Source organism: Felis catus, chromosome D4, assembly GCF_018350175.1.
Source record: "Felis catus isolate Fca126 chromosome D4, F.catus_Fca126_mat1.0, whole genome shotgun sequence".
Taxonomy (NCBI): Eukaryota; Metazoa; Chordata; class Mammalia; order Carnivora; family Felidae; genus Felis; species Felis catus.
The window spans coordinates 60,028,112-60,048,442 of record NC_058380.1 but is presented as its reverse complement, the minus strand read 5'-3'; the positions used below and the strand labels follow the sequence as shown (position 1 = coordinate 60,048,442).

Here is a 20,331-nt window from a genome sequence, read left to right as displayed (position 1 = left end):
TAAAGTTAAATGACTGCTCCAGGCCTTTGTGAGCCTCCCAAACTTGAGAGGTCTGCACCCTCTGTCTGTTCCCCTCTGTTTTCTCTTCCTGGGGGGGGGGGGGGTTGGGCAGGATTTGATGCAGGGGCTGGTAAAGGACCTATGCTGGCCTTCCCTGGGATGCTTCCATATCTCTCTGGGATGGGTTCTCATGGATCTGCGGAGTGATGGGTTTGGGTGGTTTTATTTCTATTTTCCTCATTTTGGTTTCGATAATGGGTTTCTGTCTTAATACTCGTGGTCTCCTCTAGTCCTTTTTAGAAACAGAGAGTGTGTTCATGCGAAATAAACTGTCCAAGGCTCTCTGCAGACGCAGGTCAAACCCTTCTAGAAGACATGGGGAAGGTTCCAGAAAGGCTGTTACCTGCAATGTCACAGAGTTCTGCATCTGAGGCATTTGCCAACGCTTCCTCCAGCTCTGGCTCCAGCGTCACACTTTCCAGCACGGGATCCATTGGCTTCTGCTTGGGGACCCAGACCTTTCCTGCAAACACACGGGTGTCCGTTACAGGGCGTGTGGCTGCGCTGGGGCATCCTCTGGTGATGGTGCCGGGTGGACTATCCCACAACCCTGTGGACCCCTCTGTGCTGAGACTCGCTTGAGGTTTCCCCTTTGGGAACCCAGTGCCAAACTTCCCCAGAGAACAGGAATCAAAGATCTCCAACCAGAGCACCTCTCACATTTGAAATGAATAACTTTAAAACTTGGTCAGACTAGACTGCTTGCTATTGAAAACATTGGTCATTAGCGAAAACAACCTGTAAGTCGGAAAGAGATACAAAAGAAAAATTTTATAGACTGTCAGGGTCTAGGGTATCCTACCCAAGGGGTCTGATGTGAGAGAACAATTTAGAAGCATATCTAAACAAAATGCATTCAGATTAAAAGAATAGGGAGCAAAAAGGTATCCTTGCCTCATGCAACATTATATTTTTTAAGGTGTCAGATGCATGACTGGACGAGGAGGCAAAAAGGCACACACCAGGATGTGTGTCACTTTACTGACCACTAATAGGGATTGCTGAAGAAAGCTGGGGCATCCATATGATGGAGTTCTTGCAGTTAGTATAAAGGATGGTGGAGATGTTCACTCACTACGAAGGATGTGTCTAAGACATAATGTGTGAAACAGCAAGTCTATGACAGAGCATGAGCAATTTAATTCCATGTATGAAAATTGCATTTATCTATTCATCCATCCATTCATTCATGCATGCACTAGATATTTATTGGATGCTTCCTAAGTGCCAGGAACCTTTCTAGGGGTCAGGGGTGGGGCAGCACTGAACAATTTATAATTGTCTCAAGGAGACAGGTGAGAAATAAACATGCAAAGATATCACGTGGTATTAGGCATTGTGGAAGAAAATAAAGCAGAGTAAAAGACTATGCAACTCCAGGCTGGGGTGCAGGTGAGGAGGACGCTGCTCTTTTGGGTAGGTGGTCAGGCCTCACTGAGATGATGGCCTAGGAGCTGGGACCTGACAGAGGGAGGAAAGGAGCCCTGAAAATCAGTTGCAAGACAAGGGTGCCTGCCTTTACCGCTACCGTTCAACATTGCACTGAAGGTTCTCATCGGAGCAAACAGACAAGAAAAAAAATGGCATCCAGACTGGAAAGGAAGAAGTAACGTTCTCTCTGTTTGTAGATGACATGATCTAATATGTAGAAAACCCTAAAGATTAAACAAAACACTGTTGAGGACTAATAAACACTGTTAGGGCTACATTACAGGGTACAAGATCAATGCACACAAATGAGCGGTGTTTCTGCTCAGCGGTGATGAGCAATCTGAAAGGGCATTTAGCAAAACAATTTCACCTACAATAGCATCCAGATGAATAAAATGCTTAGAAATAAATTTAACCAAGGAGCTAAAGGATTTGTGCATGGAATGCCAGAAAACATTGCTGAAAGAAAGGAAAGAAAACCTAAATAAATAGAAAAATATCCCGAGTTCGTGGATTGGGAGACAATATTAAGATGGCAATATTGCCCAAAGCAATCTCCAGATTCAATGCAACCCTTATCAAAATTCCAAAAGGGCTTTTTTTTATTTTTACAAAAATTGAAAAGCCAATCCTCAAATTCATATGGAATCGCAAGAGGTCCCAAACATACAAAACAATCTTGAAGGGAACACAGTTGGAGGGCTCAGACTCCCTTATCTCAAAACTTATTGCAAATTTAAACCATGTGGCACTGACAAGCATAGACATGCAAACAACGGGATAGGACTGAGAGTCCAAAAATGAACCCATATACCCATGGCAAATTGATTTCTGACATGGATAACAAGCCCATTCAATGGGGGAAAGAGCAGTTTCTTCCAGAAGTGGTGATGGGGCTGGACATCAGCATGCAAAGGATGAAGCTGTACCCCTATCTCACACCATATACAAAAATGAACTGAAAATGGGTCAATGACTCAAACATAATACTTAAAACTATAAAACTCTTAGAGGAAAACATAGGCATAAATCCTCACGACCTTAGACCTTGGTAACATATTCTTAGCTGTGACAACAAAAGAAAAAAATAGATCAACTGGACTTGATCCAAATTTACTACTTTTGTCCATCAAAGGACATTATCAGGGAAGTGAAAAAAATCCTATATTTGATAGCATCTAGTATCTAGAAGATATTTAAAAAATTTACAATTAACACCAAAAACAACCCAATTTAACCCAAATGACTTAAAGACTTTTCTACAAAGAGGACGTGCATATGGCCAAAAAGTACCTGCAAAGATACTGAACATAAACGGTCCTTAGGGAAATGCAGATCAAGTAACGATGAGATACCACTTCACACCCATAAGGACAGCTACAATAAAACCAGAATCAAAAACCAAAATGGAAAATGACAAGTGTTGTCAAGGATCTGTATGTTGCTGGTGGCCGTGTAAAACGGTGCAGACATAGAATTACCATGTGATCCAGGAATCCACTCCTAGACATCAACCCAAAAGAACTGAAAACAGGTACTCAAACAATTTTCTGTACAGGAATGTTCATAGTAACACTAATCACAACAGCCCCAAAGTGGAAACAGCCGAAATGTTCATCAGTGGATGAATGGATAAACAAATTACGTAATATTATTCGGTCAGAAAAGGGAATGAGTGAGTCTCAAAACAATATGCTGTGCAAAAGAAGCCAGACACACAAAGTCACATATTAATATGATTTGATTCATAGGAAATATCCAGGATAGGTAAATCCATAGAAATAGACAGGTGGTTGCCAGGGGCTGGGGGGAGCAGAGAATGGGGAGTAACTGCTTATTGGGCACAGGGTTTTATTTTGGAGTGATGAAAATGTGTTGGATCTACATAGAGATGGTTGCACAGCATTGTGGGTATAATAAATTCCACTGAATTGTTCACTTTAAAATGGTTGATGGGGGGCGGGGGGCGCCTGAGTGGCTCAACTGGTTAAGCGTCCGACTTCGGCTCAGGTCATGCTTTCACAGTTCGTGGATTCGAGCCCCGTGCTGGGCTTTGCACTGACAGTGCAGAGCCTGCTTGGGATATTCTCTCTCTCTCTCTCTCTCTCTCTCTCTCTCTCTCTTCCCCTCCCCTACTCTCTGTCTCCAAATAAATAAATAAACTTGAAATAAAACCTCAACAGCTTTTAAAAAAAAAGGTTAATTTTGGAGGCACCTGGGTAACTCGGTCAGTTCAGTGTCTGACTCTTGATTCCAGCTCAGGTCATGATCTCGTGGTTCATGGGATCAAGCCTGTGTTAACACAGAACCTGCTTGGGATTTTTTCTCTTTTCTCTCTCTACCCCTCCCCTGCTTGTTTGTTCTCTCTCTCACTCTCTCAAAATAAATAAATAAATAAATAAATAAATAAATAAATAAATAAATAAATAAACAAACAAACAAACAAACAAACTTAAAAATATATACAATGCTTAATTTTATGTTATATGAATTTTACCTCAATTTTTTTAAAAACCCTGCTCAGTTTGGCTATTGATTGAGAGTCTCCAGAAGGGGGACAAGCAAGAATGGGAGCCAGGGGCTGGTGAGGAGGCTCCTGCCAACAGTCAGGGCCAGAGATGATGGGGACTTGGACCAGGGTTGTAATGGTAGCAGTGGGGAGGGGTGGGAAGTACAGAGAGAAAAGTCCAGAAGAATATTCACTAAAATGGGATCAGTGCCTATTCGCTCAGTAGAGAGAATCACTTTGAGTTACTTTATTGTTTAAATTGTTTATAGCAAAAATCAATCACATATTTGAGCAGAACATATAACAAGGTCATCTGGGGGGAAAATGCATCATAACCTCCACCAGAGGTGGATGTGGAAAAGGGCAAAATAAGCAAATAAAACTAAACAGTTAAAAAGAAAATCTACTGTAAAAATGACAGATGGAATGAGTAGGATCGTCATCCAATAAGTGTGTAAGACCTGTGGTTTCTCACACCCTGGCAGCAGGTGCCTCCAGAAAGGGCAGTGGCTCTAAGACACAAGAGGGACTTGGACTTCTTCCCTTCCTTCATCTTACTAGTTGGAATGCAGATGTGATGACTGGAGCTTCAGCAGCCAGCTGGACCATGAGCACAAGGACATATTGCAGGGAGGGCAGAATGAAAAACTGGAAAAGGGTCTTGATTGCTAATGCCAGGGAAGATGCCTTGCTAGCCCAGAATGCCTAACCCTGCAGCTAAGCGAAAGAAAAACTTTTATCTAAGTCTCTCTCATTTTATTTTACCTTTTTCCTCAGCAGTCAAATCTAATTCTACACGGACAACTCAATATAATTCTGCATTAAAGATATCGTGTATGAAGCTCTATTCTGATCCTCACCACTTGAGTAAGAGTGAATGAGAGTCCAGGTTCCTCAGGACTTTGCACTGTTTTATGGCTCCTACCACATTCTGTTGGGTCTTGTGGAGCCTGGGGTGCTGTTTCCCCTCAACCTTGACTGGTTTTAGGCCCGGCGTTGGGTAAATAAATGCTCAGTGAGGGCTGGACACCATGGCCCTAAGTCTGCCTGTTACAGCCAGAAAGTCTCCTTCCCCACACTCTCTACTGAGACCTGTACTTACTCAGCCTACAAAGACTCCAACAATCATCATGTAAATACTTTATGATGATGATGCTGGTTGTGGTGGTGATGATGATAAATCTCTTAGGCATGTCATTCTATGGAAATAGAATAGATTCTAGGTACCTTCCTTGGGCCAGTGTACTTTTTCCTGAAGGCAATCAGGCTCTGGGAGTCTGGAGAGCTGTTCCCGGCTCCATGCCATTCCAGCATTCCATGGAGGGGCAGCAGGATTGGTTTGCCCAGATTCCCTTCCCCACCCTCCACCCCCACCTCCAATCTCCAGCTCCTTCCCTCAGAGGGAGGTGGGCACGGGGACAATGACTCACCAGCAGTCCACCCAGCTGTGCTGCGGACTCTCACAGCCTCAGTTTCCTTTCTTTTTAAGTTTATTTATTTATTTATTGAGAGAAAGAGAGAGGGAGAAAGAGAGAGAGAGAGAATGCATGCATGTGAGAACAAGTGAGGGAGGGGCAGAGACCGAGGGGGAGAGAGAGAAGCCCAAGCAGGCTCTGCGCTCTGTGGAGCCCCACATGGGGCTCGAACTCATGAACCATGAGATCATGACCTGAGCTGAAATCAAGAGTCAGACGCTTAACTGACTGAGCCACCCAGGTGCCCAGGTTCTCCATTTTTCAAATGTACAAGTGGGAAAATGGGAGTTTTAAGTCCCCCGCAAATCCTGATATTCTATTATCTTTATTTGCTGCACAGAAATCACTCCTCACAGCACAAGCACCTTGCTTAAAAACCTCTCGTGCCCTCACTCTCAGGGGGGCATACTCAGCCCTTACGGTCAAGACCTCCTTCCTCTGCCACCCCTCCAGGGTGCCTCAGACCACACAATCCTCTCCATGTCCGTAATCCAGATGCCCCTTGAGCTTCCCTGACCTTCCAAGTTTTCCATAAAATCTGGACCGAGCTCCAAGTCCACGTTTGTGATGCCAAAGTCCTCCCCATGATGCTACTTCTGTTGGCTTTTTCATTTGATTATTTATCACGCAACAGGGATACAGAGATAAAAGCCACAGACGTGGACCCTTGGCTCATCATGTTTACAACCTTGGGGGTGGGGGGAATGGAAGAGACTGAAAATGAACCATTACACAATTAATTAATTAGAATTAATGCTTTCATTCAACAGATGCTTATTAGGTGCTTACCACATGCTAGTGTTTATGAGGTGTAGACGTAATGATGAACAAAACAGATGCGGCCCTCATACTTGTGCGGCTTATATTCTAAGGAAGTAGCCCACAAGATTCATTGTAATTTATTTGATTTTAACTCATTCATTCAACAACTCTCTGCTGAGCCCTACTGGATACCAGGCCCTGTGCTGGGTGCTGGGGGTACTGGGTGAGCAAAACCAGCCTGAGCCTGAGTGCCTGCCCTCATGGGGCTTATAGCCAGTGGGAGAGACAAGTGACACGTGAAGGGAAAATTATAAAATGGAAATTGCTGTGAAGGACACACCCACAGGCTCCTGAGATGGAGAGTAACCAAGGGAGGAGCTGAAGGGACTACATGTCCTAAACAGGGTGGGCAGGAAAGGCTTCCCTGAAAGAGGAGACAGTATAGTTGAGACCAAAAGGGTAATAATAGCTGGTACTTACACAGCATTTGCTATGGGCCAGGTGCTAAGTGCTTTATATATATCTTAACTCATAACAACTCTGTCAGCTTGGTAATACTATTTTCTGCATTCCCATTTCACAGAGGAGGAAACGGAGGCATGGCAGATCCAAAAATGTACTCAAGCTCACACAGCTAGTAAGTGGTAGTGTCAGGATTGCAACCAGATTACATGTAGCTCCAGGCTATTTCGAAGCATTAAGCCTCTTATAAGGGAGGAAGAGCCAGCTATGAAGACAGCATGGAGCCAGACAGCAGGAGCAGCGGTCCGGGCAAAAGGAGTACATGCAAAGGTCCTGAGGTGGAAACGATCTCGGAATGCGTGAGGAATAGAAGGAGGCCTGTGGGGCAGCAGTGGGGCGAGCGAGGGCAGACACAATATGAGGACAGCAGAACGGTTTGGAGAGCAAAGGGAAGTCCTAAAACGGTTGGACAGTCAGGGAGTGCCTCTCTGTTCCCCAGTCTTCTAAATGACTTGCCTTAGGATGGGGCAGAGAGTCTTAAAGGGACAGATAAAGGAGGGGATGCAGGTGCCAGAGAAAGGAACACAGCAGAAAGAGCACGGATAGTTAGGGTACAGCTAGGTTATCTCATTCCCAATTTGCATAGGACGAGCCTTGTGTGGGCCTTATGCCCGGATATCATGGTTAATAGTTTCCTCTTTCATTTTCAAAGGTGCCTAGGTTTGTATGAGAAATGATCAGACACCCTGATGAAAGGGGGTTTAGGGGAAAGCTTTGCTGGGCTGGTAGAGATCACTCTTTCCTCAGTTTACCCAAAACTTCACTACATCCACACCATGCATTGCTGCTTTTGGTGTTGGTTTTGTGAATTTGGTCCAGGCAGGCATGTGGGCAAGAAGGCCCAGTCACATGTGGCTCAGCAGAGGGCCTGGCACGTAATTGGCACTCAACGATGCGTGGGGAGCGATATATTCATAAGAACAACATTATTCAGTACCTCGCTTTTCCCCTGTGTAGGGGACCAGATCTTCTCGGTCTTTAAACTCCTTTGCTTGCTTTTCCAAGTGATCCAAGAGCTCCTCCCTTTTAAAGGGGCCCGTGGGCGCCTTGGTGGTCTGATCCTTCTGCCTCAGGCCTGCGGGCAGCAGTGCATTCTACAGTGGAGGTTGTGGGGCCGGGGGACATACACAGAGACAGAGAACGAAAGAGAAAGAGAGTGGTCAGCTGCTGAAGACTTGCATTTCTCCCAAAATTCGTCATTGAACAGTGGGATCTTAGAGCCCAGCAAATCGATCCAGGTCGCTCATTTACACGTGAGGAATCTGACACCCAGGAGGGGCAGGGACTTGCTCAAGGTCACCCTGCAGATGAGGGGCATAGCTAGGCTGGGACTCAGGTCTCTTAATGGTCCAGAGTCTCTAAACCTGCAATGTTTCCGAAGGCAAGGGGGTGAGGAGGCAGCCGACATGGGGCTGAACAGAGAGGGGCTCTCCAAGAGCATCTGTGAGTCTGAGTCTGATTAAGTTGGCATTTGGATGCAGGAGGATCATTCCAGCTATTGTGTATACAGTGGCTGGGGAAAGAAGCCCGAGGGGCTTAAGTTAGGGCCCTGGATGCAGTATGAGGCGAGAAGCGACAGACTCAATAACCAAGCGGCAGGGGGTGGAGGGGGTGGGGGGGTGGGGGGTGGGGGGAAGGCTCAGCAGGGGTGGGTGAGGCGTGCTTTGGGGCTGTATCCCTGGACGGCCCTCCCCGGCTGCTTTCCACCCTCCTGACAGGCTGTGCTCCTGCCTCTCTGTTAAATATTTTGAATGTCGCCCTTGGAGATGGGTCTCTCAGGAAAGATAGCATCAACCAATCACCGTGTTCCTTCTTCAAACATGGTTAGGCTTCTAGGTGTGGGCTAGAATTAGGGTAGATTTGAGTCACACAGGCTTCGCTCACCTCAGCCCCCAGGACCTTGGAGATTCAAAGAAGTTCAGGGTTGCAAGGATGATTAGAGGTTGTCGAGGGCACACACCTTCCCTTCAAGGGGAAACTGAGGCCCGGAGCAAGGAAAGATTTGCCCAAGGAGTTCCAGGGGCAGATCTAGAACAAAAACCAGGGCCCTTCTCTAGATACGGGGGGGGGGGGGGGGGGGGGGAGGAGGGCAGTCTTCATTTCCAAATCATTGCTCTCTCCCCACCCCCTTTCATTTGGGAACGTGGTGGAGGATACCTGGAAGGCAGAGGTGAGGGGAGCCTCACCTCACTTCTTGCCGCACCCCCACACTGGCTAACCTGGAGAGCCATCCCACCTCCAATCTCTGTACCATCAAAATGAATAGCTTCAGCCACCTCCACACACGCTAGATCCTTTTGCAAGCCCCCTCTGAGAGGGGATGACACCAGGTTTACGAAGACGGCTGTGTGCCTGGCACACCGAGAGCTAAAGCTTGGGAGGGCAATACTGCCGCTTAAATGCGGTGTGGTTTTTCACAAGATGTTTTCCCACTGTTGACAGCGTGCTCCAGTCAGACTCTGGCTGCAAATGGACTCGGGCTGTGAGTCAGCAACCACATCTGGGAGTTGGAGCATGTGATGAGAGGATGGCCAGTAGGTAGGAAATCAAGCCGTGACCGATTTGGGGGTGAACATCAGGAACACAAGAGATGCCACGGACACCCCAGTCTCCCTCAAGCGGTAGCCCTCGGGTACCATCCACCATGACACGTGGGATGGATGAGGCCCACAGGGGAGGCAGGCTTCCGAGGACACATCCTGGGTGAGCTGTGTGTCCACTCCTTCTCCCCCGCGTTGGGCCACTCATGGCGACTCAAGAGAGAGAGAGAACAGCCCAACTGTCCTGCAAACCTCCATCTGTGATTATCCACGGTGAATAAAGCAAAGTCTCTGTGACGCGCCTGCACCTCACAGGTGACCCCCATCAGGCTTACGCCCAGGCCTGAGGCAGTGCTGGCTCCAGTTCTTTAGTCTTGGGCAGGTCACCTGATCTCACCGGGCCTCCATGTCTAGGGCGGTAAGATGTGAGTAATGATAGCTGTTCTCTTGGAACTGTTGAGGAAGTTAAATGAGATAATGCATGAGGAGTGCTTAGCTCACTGCCAAGCACTCCCAAAGTACTACTTATCATCAGGTGAAATACATTTTCCCAGGAGACTGGTTACCCAACTACGTATGTTGAAATGGACATGTATTATCCAAACATATCTCAAAATTCAGAAAGTGAAGATGTACAAATATAAAATGAAGTATGCACTGAAAGCAAGTGTTTTCCCAATGATCCCCACCAAGATGACCTGATAGATTTCTGTCACTGTAGAGGGTTTTGACGGCAGTAAGGTGCTGGGGCACATGCTGGCCCCTAAGGGCTCAGTGCTAGGAGAAACCCACCAGGCTGTAACTGAGGGGGAAAGAGGTTGCCAACTCACATTGTTTTGCAATATAGCTGATAGAGGCCACTGACTTACTTAAAGTAGGGTCTCTTAACCTTGGCGTAATTCACATTTCGGGCTGGGTGATTCCTTGTCGTGGGAGCTGTCCTATGCACTGTCAACTGTTCACCAGCATCTGTGTCCTCTACCTCATGGATGCCAGTAGCACCTCACTTCCATGATGTGACAGCCACAAATATCTCCAAACATTGCCAGATGTCCCCTGGGTAGCAAAATCACCCCTAATTGAGAACCACTGTTTTCCTCTTTTTTTTTAAAAGTTTATTTATTTATTTTTGAGGGAAAGAAAGAGCGCACAAGCCAAGGAGGGACAGAGAAAGAGCGAGAGAGAGAATTCCAAGCGGGCTCCACACTGTTAGCACAGAGCCCGATGTGGGGCTCGATCCCACCAACTGTGAGACCATGACCTGAGCTAAATTAAGAGTTGGACACTTAACCGACTGAGCCACCCAGGTGCCCTGAGAACCACTGTTAAACTGAAGCCCATATCATTGCAATAGGGAAATAAAGATGTTTTTAATGTCCTTTAAAAATACTACTTATATAGCATGTTAAAGTATGGCTTCATTTATTTACATCTTTTCTGAAAGCAGTTGGTTTTTTAAGAAATAAAAACATCAGGGGTGACAGGGTGGTTCAGTCGGTAAAGCATCCAACTCTTGATTTCAGCTTAGGACATGGTCTCACTGTTCATGAGATAGAGCCTCTTATTGGGCTCTGCGCTGACAGCATGGAGCCTGCCTGGGATTCTCTCTCTTCCTCTCTGTCTGCCCCTACCCTGCTTGTGCATATATGTATACACACACACACACACAGAGAGACACACACACTCTCTCTCTCTCAAAAGAAAAGAAAAGAAAAGAAAAGAAAAGAAAAGAAAAGAAAAGAAAAGAAACAAAAACATCAAAGGCCTTTTCTCACAATTCTTAGCTTATTGGATTTTAAAAGTAAATACTGAGAATATCAGCCTGTTTAGGAGTTAAAGTTTTTTTCCTCCATTAAATGGTAGATTTAATAAAACATAACATGGTATTCAATTAAAACCAAACAGAAGTGAAATAAGTCATACAGAAAAAGACAGATACCATATGTTTTCACTCTTATGTGGATCCTGAGAAACTTAACAGAAGACCATGGGGGAGAGGAAGAGGAAAAAAAAAAGAGAGGGAAGGAGGCAAACCATGAGAGACTCTTAAGAACTGAGAATAAACTGAGGGTTGATAGGGGGTAGGAGGGAGGGGAAAGTGTGTGATGGGCATTGAGGAGGACACCTGTTGGGATGAGAGCTGGGTGTTGTATGGAAACCAATTTGACAATAAATTTCATATTAAAAAAAATAAAGCTAAATGGAAAAAAAAAAACAAAAAACCAAACATAGTTGCATATTTTAAAACTCCTGGTTATTTCTCATTTTAACTTGTTTTCAAAAATTGGCATGTGACCTCACATGATATACTAAACTTAAGTCCAAATGGATCAAAGACCTAAATTTAAGAGCTAAGACCATAAATTTTTTAGAAGAAAACAGGCATAAATCTCTGACTCTGGATTAGGCAATGGTTTCTTGGATATGTTACTAAAACAATAAACAACAAAAGAAAAAAGTCAATAAATTGGCTTCATCAAAATAAAAAATGTTCATGTTTCAAAGGAGACTATCAAGGATATGAAAAGACAACCCACTGGGAGAAAAGTTTTACAAGTCATCTATCTGATGAGGGTCTAGTATCCAGAATACGTAAAGATCTCTTACAACTCAAAATATAAGACAAATAAACCAATTTTAAAATGGGCAAATGATCTGAATAGACATTTCTCCAAGAGAGACACAAAAACGGCCAATACACATAAAAAAGATGCTCAACCCTATTAGCCATCAGGGAAATGCAAATGAAGCCCAGAAGGAGACACTACTTCAGACCCACCAGAATGATTATAATAAAAAAGACAGGGGCACCTGGGTGGCTCAGTCGGTTAAGCTAAGTTTCTGACTTTGGCTCAGGTCATGATCTCACGGTTCACGAGTTTGAGTCCCGCGTCAGCCTCTGTGCTGACAGCTCAGAGCCTGGAGCCTGCTTCGGATTCTGTGTCTCCCCCTCTCTGCCCCTCCCCTACTCATGCTCTCTCTCTGTCTCTTGATAATAAATGTTAAAAAAATAAAATAAAAGACAGATAATCACAAGTGTTGGTGAGGATGTGGTGAGAGTGACACCCTCATGCACTGCTAGTGGGAATGCAAAATGGTGTGGCCACTTTGGAAAACAGTCTGGCAGTTTCTCAAAAGCTTACACATAGTTACCATATAGTGCAACAATCCCACTCTACGTAAATACCCAAGAGAAATGAAAGCAGATGTCCATACAAAAACTTATAAATGAACTTCATATATTATTCAGAAGCCAAGAAGTTGAAACAACTCAAATGTCCACCAAGTGATGAATGGATAAGCAGAATGCAGTACATCCACACGACAATACTATTTGGTGATAAAACAAAACAAAACAAAACAAAAGTAGTACTGACATATGCCACCACATAGACAAAACCTTGAAAACATGATGCTAAGTGGAAGAAGCCAGTCACAATGGACCACAGTACCTGAATCCATTTATATGAAGTGTCCAGAATAGTCAAATCTATAGACACAGGAAGTAGATTAGTGGTTGCCTCAAGCTGGGAAGGCTGGAGAGAAATAAATAGGGAGTGAGAGCTAATGGGCGTGGGTTTATTAGGTGATGAAATTGTTCTAAAATTGATTGTGGTGATGTTTGTATAACTCTGTGAATACACTAAAAAACACTGATTTGTACATTTCAAATGGGAGAATTTTATAGCATGTGAATTATATCTCAAATAAAGCTGTTATTTATAAATGGCATACGTTATCTAGGGAAAAATTAGAAAAGTGGCTAATGCAGTAGCTAACTAAATGGTCAGGGACCACCAAGGGCAGAAGGCTCTTCGTGTGCCAGTGGTCAGCAGTGATGCTGAGACTGGCCAGGCTGGAGCTGGCCAAATTTAAAATGGTGTCCTGTTTGATGATGTGATAAGCCTCACCAGGTAAATTAGTCATTGAGAAGTTAAATGGGTAAGAAAATACTGCCTTGGATGTCTCAGGACTCTTAAAACCTAAAACTGAGTCTCAGACCCAAGCTATCCAATAGGGAAGGTAAATACTACAACCATTTTCTTGGTGGCTCTGACTAGGAGAGTTATTTTGTGAACAGGTATATGTAGAGATGTATCTTTCATTCTTGTATTGCTTGTTCATTCAATAAATACCTGTGGGTATTATGTATCCAGGTTGCTAACAGGCAGGGACAGGACCCCGCAAAGAGATATCTAGTTTGGAGCAACTGGGGAGGGGGCAGGTAGATGGGGGAGGTGAATTGAGAGGAAAGTCTCAACTCCTGCATGTATGGAAAACTCTGCATTGCTTTGGTTTTCAAGTTAATCAAGATCCTAAAAGGAGGTCTATTTCACTGAATAGCAGAGAACGTCTATCACTCGCCTCCACATTACCTGTTAAGTTTGTATACTTCCACATTGCCTGCGGTAACTGGAACCTCTAACCTTGAAAGAATTTGTCTCATTCTCCTCATCTTAAAGTGTGTACAGGGTTAATCTGCTGGGCAGGTCCTTCTTTGTAGTAACTTCAAAGGGAAGCATCTGTGTGGCTTCTCCAGGGCAGTGATCAATTAATTCTGCATTAGGGGAATAGGTGTTTACATGCACACACCACACATGTATCTCCACTCCAAAGACAGGTTGGTTAGGGATGAGATTTTCTTTGGGAGACAACCTTGTTAGGTAGGACTCAAATCGTGTCTTCATGTCCTTACACTTGGAAATGTACTCCTATGAGGAGGGCGGCTCTCTGATCTTAGGCTAAAATTACATCTGGTAGTTGCTTGTGGGGTGATGGGGTCTGTGGCACACTACAGTGCCTCTACACGACTCAACTCCAGAGAATTATTGCCATGTAAGAATACGGGTGACACTATTAGATCTGCTCATCTTTATGTGGAAGCTCTTGGTTTTTAAATATTGGCACAAAATCCAAATATTTTAAAAACCATGTTCAGGTCAAATAAAACACATCTGCAGCCCAGACCAAGTCCGTGGGCTACCGCATTTTGCCATGTCTGACCTAAGGTTCCCATCAGACTAGAATTCAGTGTAGAGAAGGTCAAGATATTCATTCATTTATTTGACAAATATTTACTTGAGTGTCTTGCCCATGTCAGGCTCTGGGCTAGAGGAAGAAAGGTGTGTGTGTGTGTGTGTGTGTGTGTGTGTGTGTGTGTGTGTGAGTTTTAAATTTAGTGGTTTAAAATTTTTTAAAAACACATGAAAAGTTTAATATGTATTTTGAAAAATCACAAGGGAAAAAAATTAGGCAATCTCTTTCGGTGTTTCCCTACTCTTGGGTTTTTAAATGGTGACTTCCTTCTAAATGTTGTAAAATTAAAACTCGGATGTGCAGCTTGACAGGTTAACATCTTAATTTAACTTTCACACCCACACTCTGGGGTCCAGTTGTCCACAGGACAATGGAAACTTTGCTGTATCCTTAAATGTGCTGTTAGGAGCTCTAACACCCTGCCAACAGGTGCCCGTAAGACCACATATCAAATATCTGCACAATTATCATTGCTATAGATAGTTAGAGCTATGTCAGAAGCCATTCCAGCCAGGACCACTGTGGGCTTGTTGAGACGTGCACACATGTACAACGTGCAGGCAACACAGGCACACAACACACACACACACACACACACACACACACACACACACACACACACACACAATGTATTGAAAGGATCATGGATTTCTGGCAGCTCAGTGCTGCAAAGCTCTAAGAGAGACTCTGGGCCAATTCTTTCATTTCCACTGAGGACACTGAGGCACAGAAAAAGCCAGGAAGCCTGAGTTCATATACGGATGACACTGTATTAGCATACCCAAGAATCAGTACGACTATTTCCAGACTGGTGACTAATCATACATAAATTGTCCCCTAATCTGATTCTTCACGGCAACAAAAAAACAAGCAGTTTTATCACTTTTCTTAAATAAATCAGCTTGTATCTAAAGACGAGGGAATGTTAAAGGTGCCCCCACCTTTAACTCCAGCTCCAGGAGACCTGGATTCCTGTTCTGTGACTGAACCACAACACAACTCCTCAGAAGAGGACAGGTCATGTGGTACAATCTCTGCTGCATACTGGGAGCAGCCGGCTGAGGGTCAGGGAGGGGAAGGGCCTAGTTTGAGGTCATATGCTGGACTGACAGCCTAAGACTCTTGACTTCCAAGCCACAGAAAATGTTCCATCCCACCTGACAGCCTTCCTCTAGGAACAGATCCCGGAAACCAGATGTGGTGCCATATGAGAACCAGTTTTCCTCTCCAAGTGTTAGAAAGCCAGAGCTCACCTCCTTATCAAACTAGTCTCGGTTTGCAGATGGAGAAACTGAGGCCCAGAAGCATGGAGTTACAGTCCTGGGGGAAGAGTGAAACCCAGGAGGCTGAACTTTGCAAAATGCCTACTGACTTCTCTCCTCCACCCCATTTTAAACGACCTCACCCTGTCCTACATGGCCCCTCTCCCTCCCCTTCCACCACATCTGCAAGACCAACATTTTATAGGCCAGTCACCCAATTAGAAGGTATCTGGCCACAGAATATCTTTTTAACTGGACTTGAGGACTTTTATTTTCCAGTTATCTCCCAGGTATGTTTCCCCTTGTATAAAATGAGCCCTCTAGCTCCTCAGGGCCTGGATGATATAGAGCACTCTGCCTCTGCACTCCTGACCAGTGAATTCTAGATCCCACTAGAAATCATTCACTGGGGTTTCAACAGAGCTCTCTTGTCTGGTGGGGGGGGGGGGGGCGGGGGAGGACTTAACCTGAGAGTGTAGGAGGGTGCCACACCACTCATATCCCAGGCACAGAGGGACAGGCAGGGTCCAAACCTTTAAGTGCCCCCCTCTCTTCGAACATATTCCCACCCCAACACACTCTGGGCATCTTCCCCCCTTCTCTTGCTCTCCAGAAAGATCCAGGCCTTTGGCTCCGCTGCCTTGACCTTGCTACGGGACCGGTGAAACCCAATAGTTGCTACTTCCCCCAGTTAACTTTTTAGGGCATTAGTGCTGACATTCAAAGGCACGTTTGTGGCCAAGTCCATTTGTGGTGGGGCTTATTGGTCCTAACAGCACACGTATCTCACTCTGGTGTTCATGGCACAAGGTGGGCCAAACCTTCCCTTCCCCCATGTTCTGATCCTCCTTTTCTGCCTCACATTCAAGAAACATCTTCCACGTTCCCTGCTGTGCTGGGCCCTGGGCATCCTGAGACAATGAGTGCGTGACTCTGCTCCACCGGGGCCCATAGCTAGAGGGGAGACACATGTCCATGTGTGAGCAAATGTAGTCAGCTTCTTGGAGGAGGTGGTTCCTGAGCTCAGTGAGTCCCAGTGGACCAGGCAGGAAAAAGCCAGGTGAGGAGGACAGAGGAGAGGGTCTTACAGGGGACAGAAAGCACATTACAGACGAGGGTGTGGTGGGACGAGGGGGCGTGGCCTGCTAGGGGAAGGAGTCTGGGTGAGTCTGAAGCTGCAGCATCCTGAAGTGTCTGCATCCTGTGCAGACCATCCTCCATCAAGCTGTCATGCCTCCAAGTGGGACCATCAGAGCTGCCTCCTGGCTGGCTTCCCTGACTCACGCCTCTCCCTCTCCTTTCCCCTCTCGCCAGCCAGCCAGACCCCCCCAACATCAACGTCTGTGTCATTCCTCAGTACTGTCACAAATGCTCAGTGTCTCCACTAACCTCCAGAATCACCAACAAACTCATCAGCCAGGTACAGAGAACTTCTCATGATTTGACCCCAACACACTCCTGTCCTCAAGTGTTCCCTGTTCCAGCCTCTCCGGGCTGCTCCACATTCCACGGCCGCGCCCTGCTCTCACATCACCATGCCTGTGCTCAGGCTGTGCCCTCTGCCTGGCATTCCCCTCCACCTACGCCCCTGAATTTGTCTTTTAAAGCCCTTCCCTCGGGCACCCTGCTCGGCCTTTGCAGTGCTCCCCACATCGATCCGGTAATTCTCTGCCCAAACTCTCCTAGGCTTCCTGCCAGTGCTTATGCAATGCTCATCGTATTCTGTCTTGGAGCACATCTATGCTGGATCTCTCCCTGGGGAGACAGAGTGCCCCTCAGGGGCCAGCTGCGATGTATATTTGTCCTCTCTGCATCCCCAACACCAAGCACTGTGCGCTAAGAAAATGTACTCTGAATAGTCCAGAGTCATACAACACTCTGCTCCAGCTCGGGAACGATGGTATCGCCCATACACCCTTCGGGTCAACATCACACCTGCTGCCCCAAGCAGGTTGGGGGTAGGGGGATACATGCGAGGTGCTAGGGTGGGGGTGTCCAGGATGGGGTTCACCCACTGACGGGGATTTTGGGAAACGCCAAACTGCCCTTTTTGTGGTGTTTTCTTTAAGGGCCTGGATTTGGTTAATTTCCTGCCAACTTTTTTTTTTAAATGTTTATTTATTTTTGAGAGAGACAGAGACAGAATGTGAGTGGGTTGGGACAGAGAGGGAGACACAGAATCTGAAACAGGCTCCAGGCTCTGAGCTGTCAGCACAGAGCCAGACGTGGGGCTCAAACTCACAAGCTGCGAGATCATGACCTGAGCTGAAGTTGGATGCTCAACCGACTGAGCCACCCAGGCGCCCCAATTTCCTGCCAACCTTTCTCACTCTGCCTCAGAGCCTTAGGCAGAGCAGGGCATTAGGCCATCAAACTGGCAAACTCACAGTGACAGACTCCAAACAGTACCCGATATCATGTCTCCCCTTCTTTGGTAATAAAAGCACTCTACTCCTACAGCTGAGCAGAAAGCCACTCGGATTAAAGACGACTTTTCCCAGGCCCCCTTGCAGATAGGCTGATCCACAGAACTCAGCCCTGGTCCATGAGAAGGGTCTAACGGTGATTTCCAGTAACCTTCCTTAAAAGGCACTTACATAATGGCTTTTTTCTTTTCCTTTTTCTCCCCCTTCCCTCTATTCCGATGCCTTGTGTGCAGCTATCACGGCCGCCACCCCGGACCGTGAGGATGAAGACTACACCCCAGGGATGGCCAGAGATGAGCTGGATGGAATCTGGGACACTGGGAAGTTTGGGGAGCTGAGCTCCATACCAGCCCTAAACTGCCCACTTCTGGACTTGTACTTGAGGGGTGAATAAACCACTGCTCAAGTAGTGTTATTTTGAGTCTCTTATACTCGTAGCCAAACTGCATCCTACCTGACAACCTAGGTTCTCATCCCAGGGCTGTGAGGCCACAAGAAGTGTGATGGTGCTCTCTGGCTTTGGATCCTCCTTCTCTAAAATGAATTTCAAAAGCCCTATTAGTGTCATACTGCAGAATAAAGGTGTGAACTCCATACAGATAGAACTTATTGCCAGGGAGTTTTATCATCATAGGGCATAATTGTTCATTTCCATTCAACCGAACAGGTACCGCATTATGGGGACACTCAGGATATCTGCATTTGATTGTGCAAGTTGTGCACTGCACAACTCCAAGGACATTATCTGCTTTCTGGTTTATGTGAACAACGTCTCCTGCAATGCACAACTTACACATCTGTACCTGGCTGCCCTATATCTGGTGGTACAATGTGGCTTCAAATTTAGGAAACCTAGATTCTAGTGGGCAAATCATATATTCAGTTTCGACAAACATTTGTCAAGCAGGTACTATGTGCCAGGTACTGGGTTAGGTGCTTTTCGTATATCTAACCATATTTATATATATTTGTGTGTGTGTGTGTGTGTGTGTGTGTGTGTGTGTGTGTGTGTGTGTGTATAAACAGAAACAAAAGCCTGTCATATGAAACAGAGCCTGAGTTGCAAACTAGGAGGCCTATAGTCCAAACAAATGCCAAAACTTGGGCTGGTTTGGTCTGTGCATTTAAATGTGGTATCAACATTTTAAAAAGAGGGAACTTGCACGTAAAAATTCAGATATCCACCATTTCTTGAAAAATTAAATGATCTGGCCATATTGGGCTTTCTCTTCCACATTGGCAACAACTGGTGGAGCTGAATGGCAAGTGCCCTTTAGTCAAACACAAAATGTCCTGTTTGCTTCTGTCCCCACTACCCCCTACTGTCACTGACACAGGTCAAGAATCAGTTACCATTCATCACTGACTGTGTTGTTACTTATCTTCCTGGAAGGTTAAATGGCAAGTGAAAACTTTCTTCTGTCCACATCTCTTTCAAGAGTGGAAAACTGGGGGCGCCTAGGTGGCTCAGTTAAGTGTGCGACTCTTGATTTCGGCTTAGATCATGGTCGTGCAGCTCTTGAAATTGAGTCCCACATTGGGTTCTGTGCTGATAGCACAGAGCCGGCTTGGGATTCTCTCTCTCTCTCTCTCTCTCTCTCTCTCTCTCTCTCTCTCTCTCTCTCTGCCCCTAGCCTGCTTGCTCTTTCTCTCTCAAAAATAAATAAATTAAAAATAAGAGCAGAAAAGTAAAAGATGAACCAGGATGGAAAAAGTAAAGATGAACCATGTGCCTCAAGAAATTGGTGTATCTCCCTCCCTTCATGTCTATTGCCTATCTGATGTTGTGGGTGCTTGGTTTTGCTGCCTCTCAAGCAGACAGTGTTCACAGAGTGGGAGAGATGGGGAAGAGACTAGAAGGCAGGGTTTAAACTTTAGCTACTGTGATTTTTTTCTCTTTAAGGGTGATCTGAATACAATAAGGTAAAATTTTTACTTTTGTTAAATGCAGATGATGGGAGCATAGGTATTGTCTGTACCTTCCTATGGGTTTTGAATGTTTCCCATTAAAAATGTCAAAAGAAAACTGCTCAGTGTCCTCAGTGTGGGGCAGGTGCAGTGCTGGGGGCTTGGTGGGAGGGCAGGGGGTGCTGGGAGAAATGGGAGGGTTTTGAACTGAGGAGTGAAGGGCTTCAGGACCACCAGGTCTCCTAGCAAAGAAGCAGGAGAAGAGGGACCAAGGAGAGAGGAGGGCTCTTCGGAGAGGCTAGAGAGGGGTGTGGGGAGCTAGTCATGGGGCCAGAAGACAGAGCTTAGGGTGGGGACACACTGACACCTGGCCTCACTCACCCTCCCCCTGCCAGGCCC

General features: G+C 45.8%; 1 protein-coding gene across 2 annotated transcripts in view; it reads right to left on the bottom strand.

The window, feature by feature from the left end:
- TMOD1 (tropomodulin 1) overlaps positions 1-20,331 on the bottom strand; it is an 87,845-nt gene that overhangs the window by 37,892 nt on the left and 29,622 nt on the right. For both annotated transcript variants that reach the window (XM_023242477.2, XM_003995653.6), the window contains exons 3-4: positions 7,697-7,853; positions 404-523 (exon numbers count right to left, since the gene is read on the bottom strand). In XM_023242477.2, coding sequence (XP_023098245.2) covers positions 404-523; positions 7,697-7,853 — 277 coding nt within the window. The remainder of the gene's footprint in view (positions 1-403; positions 524-7,696; positions 7,854-20,331) is intronic.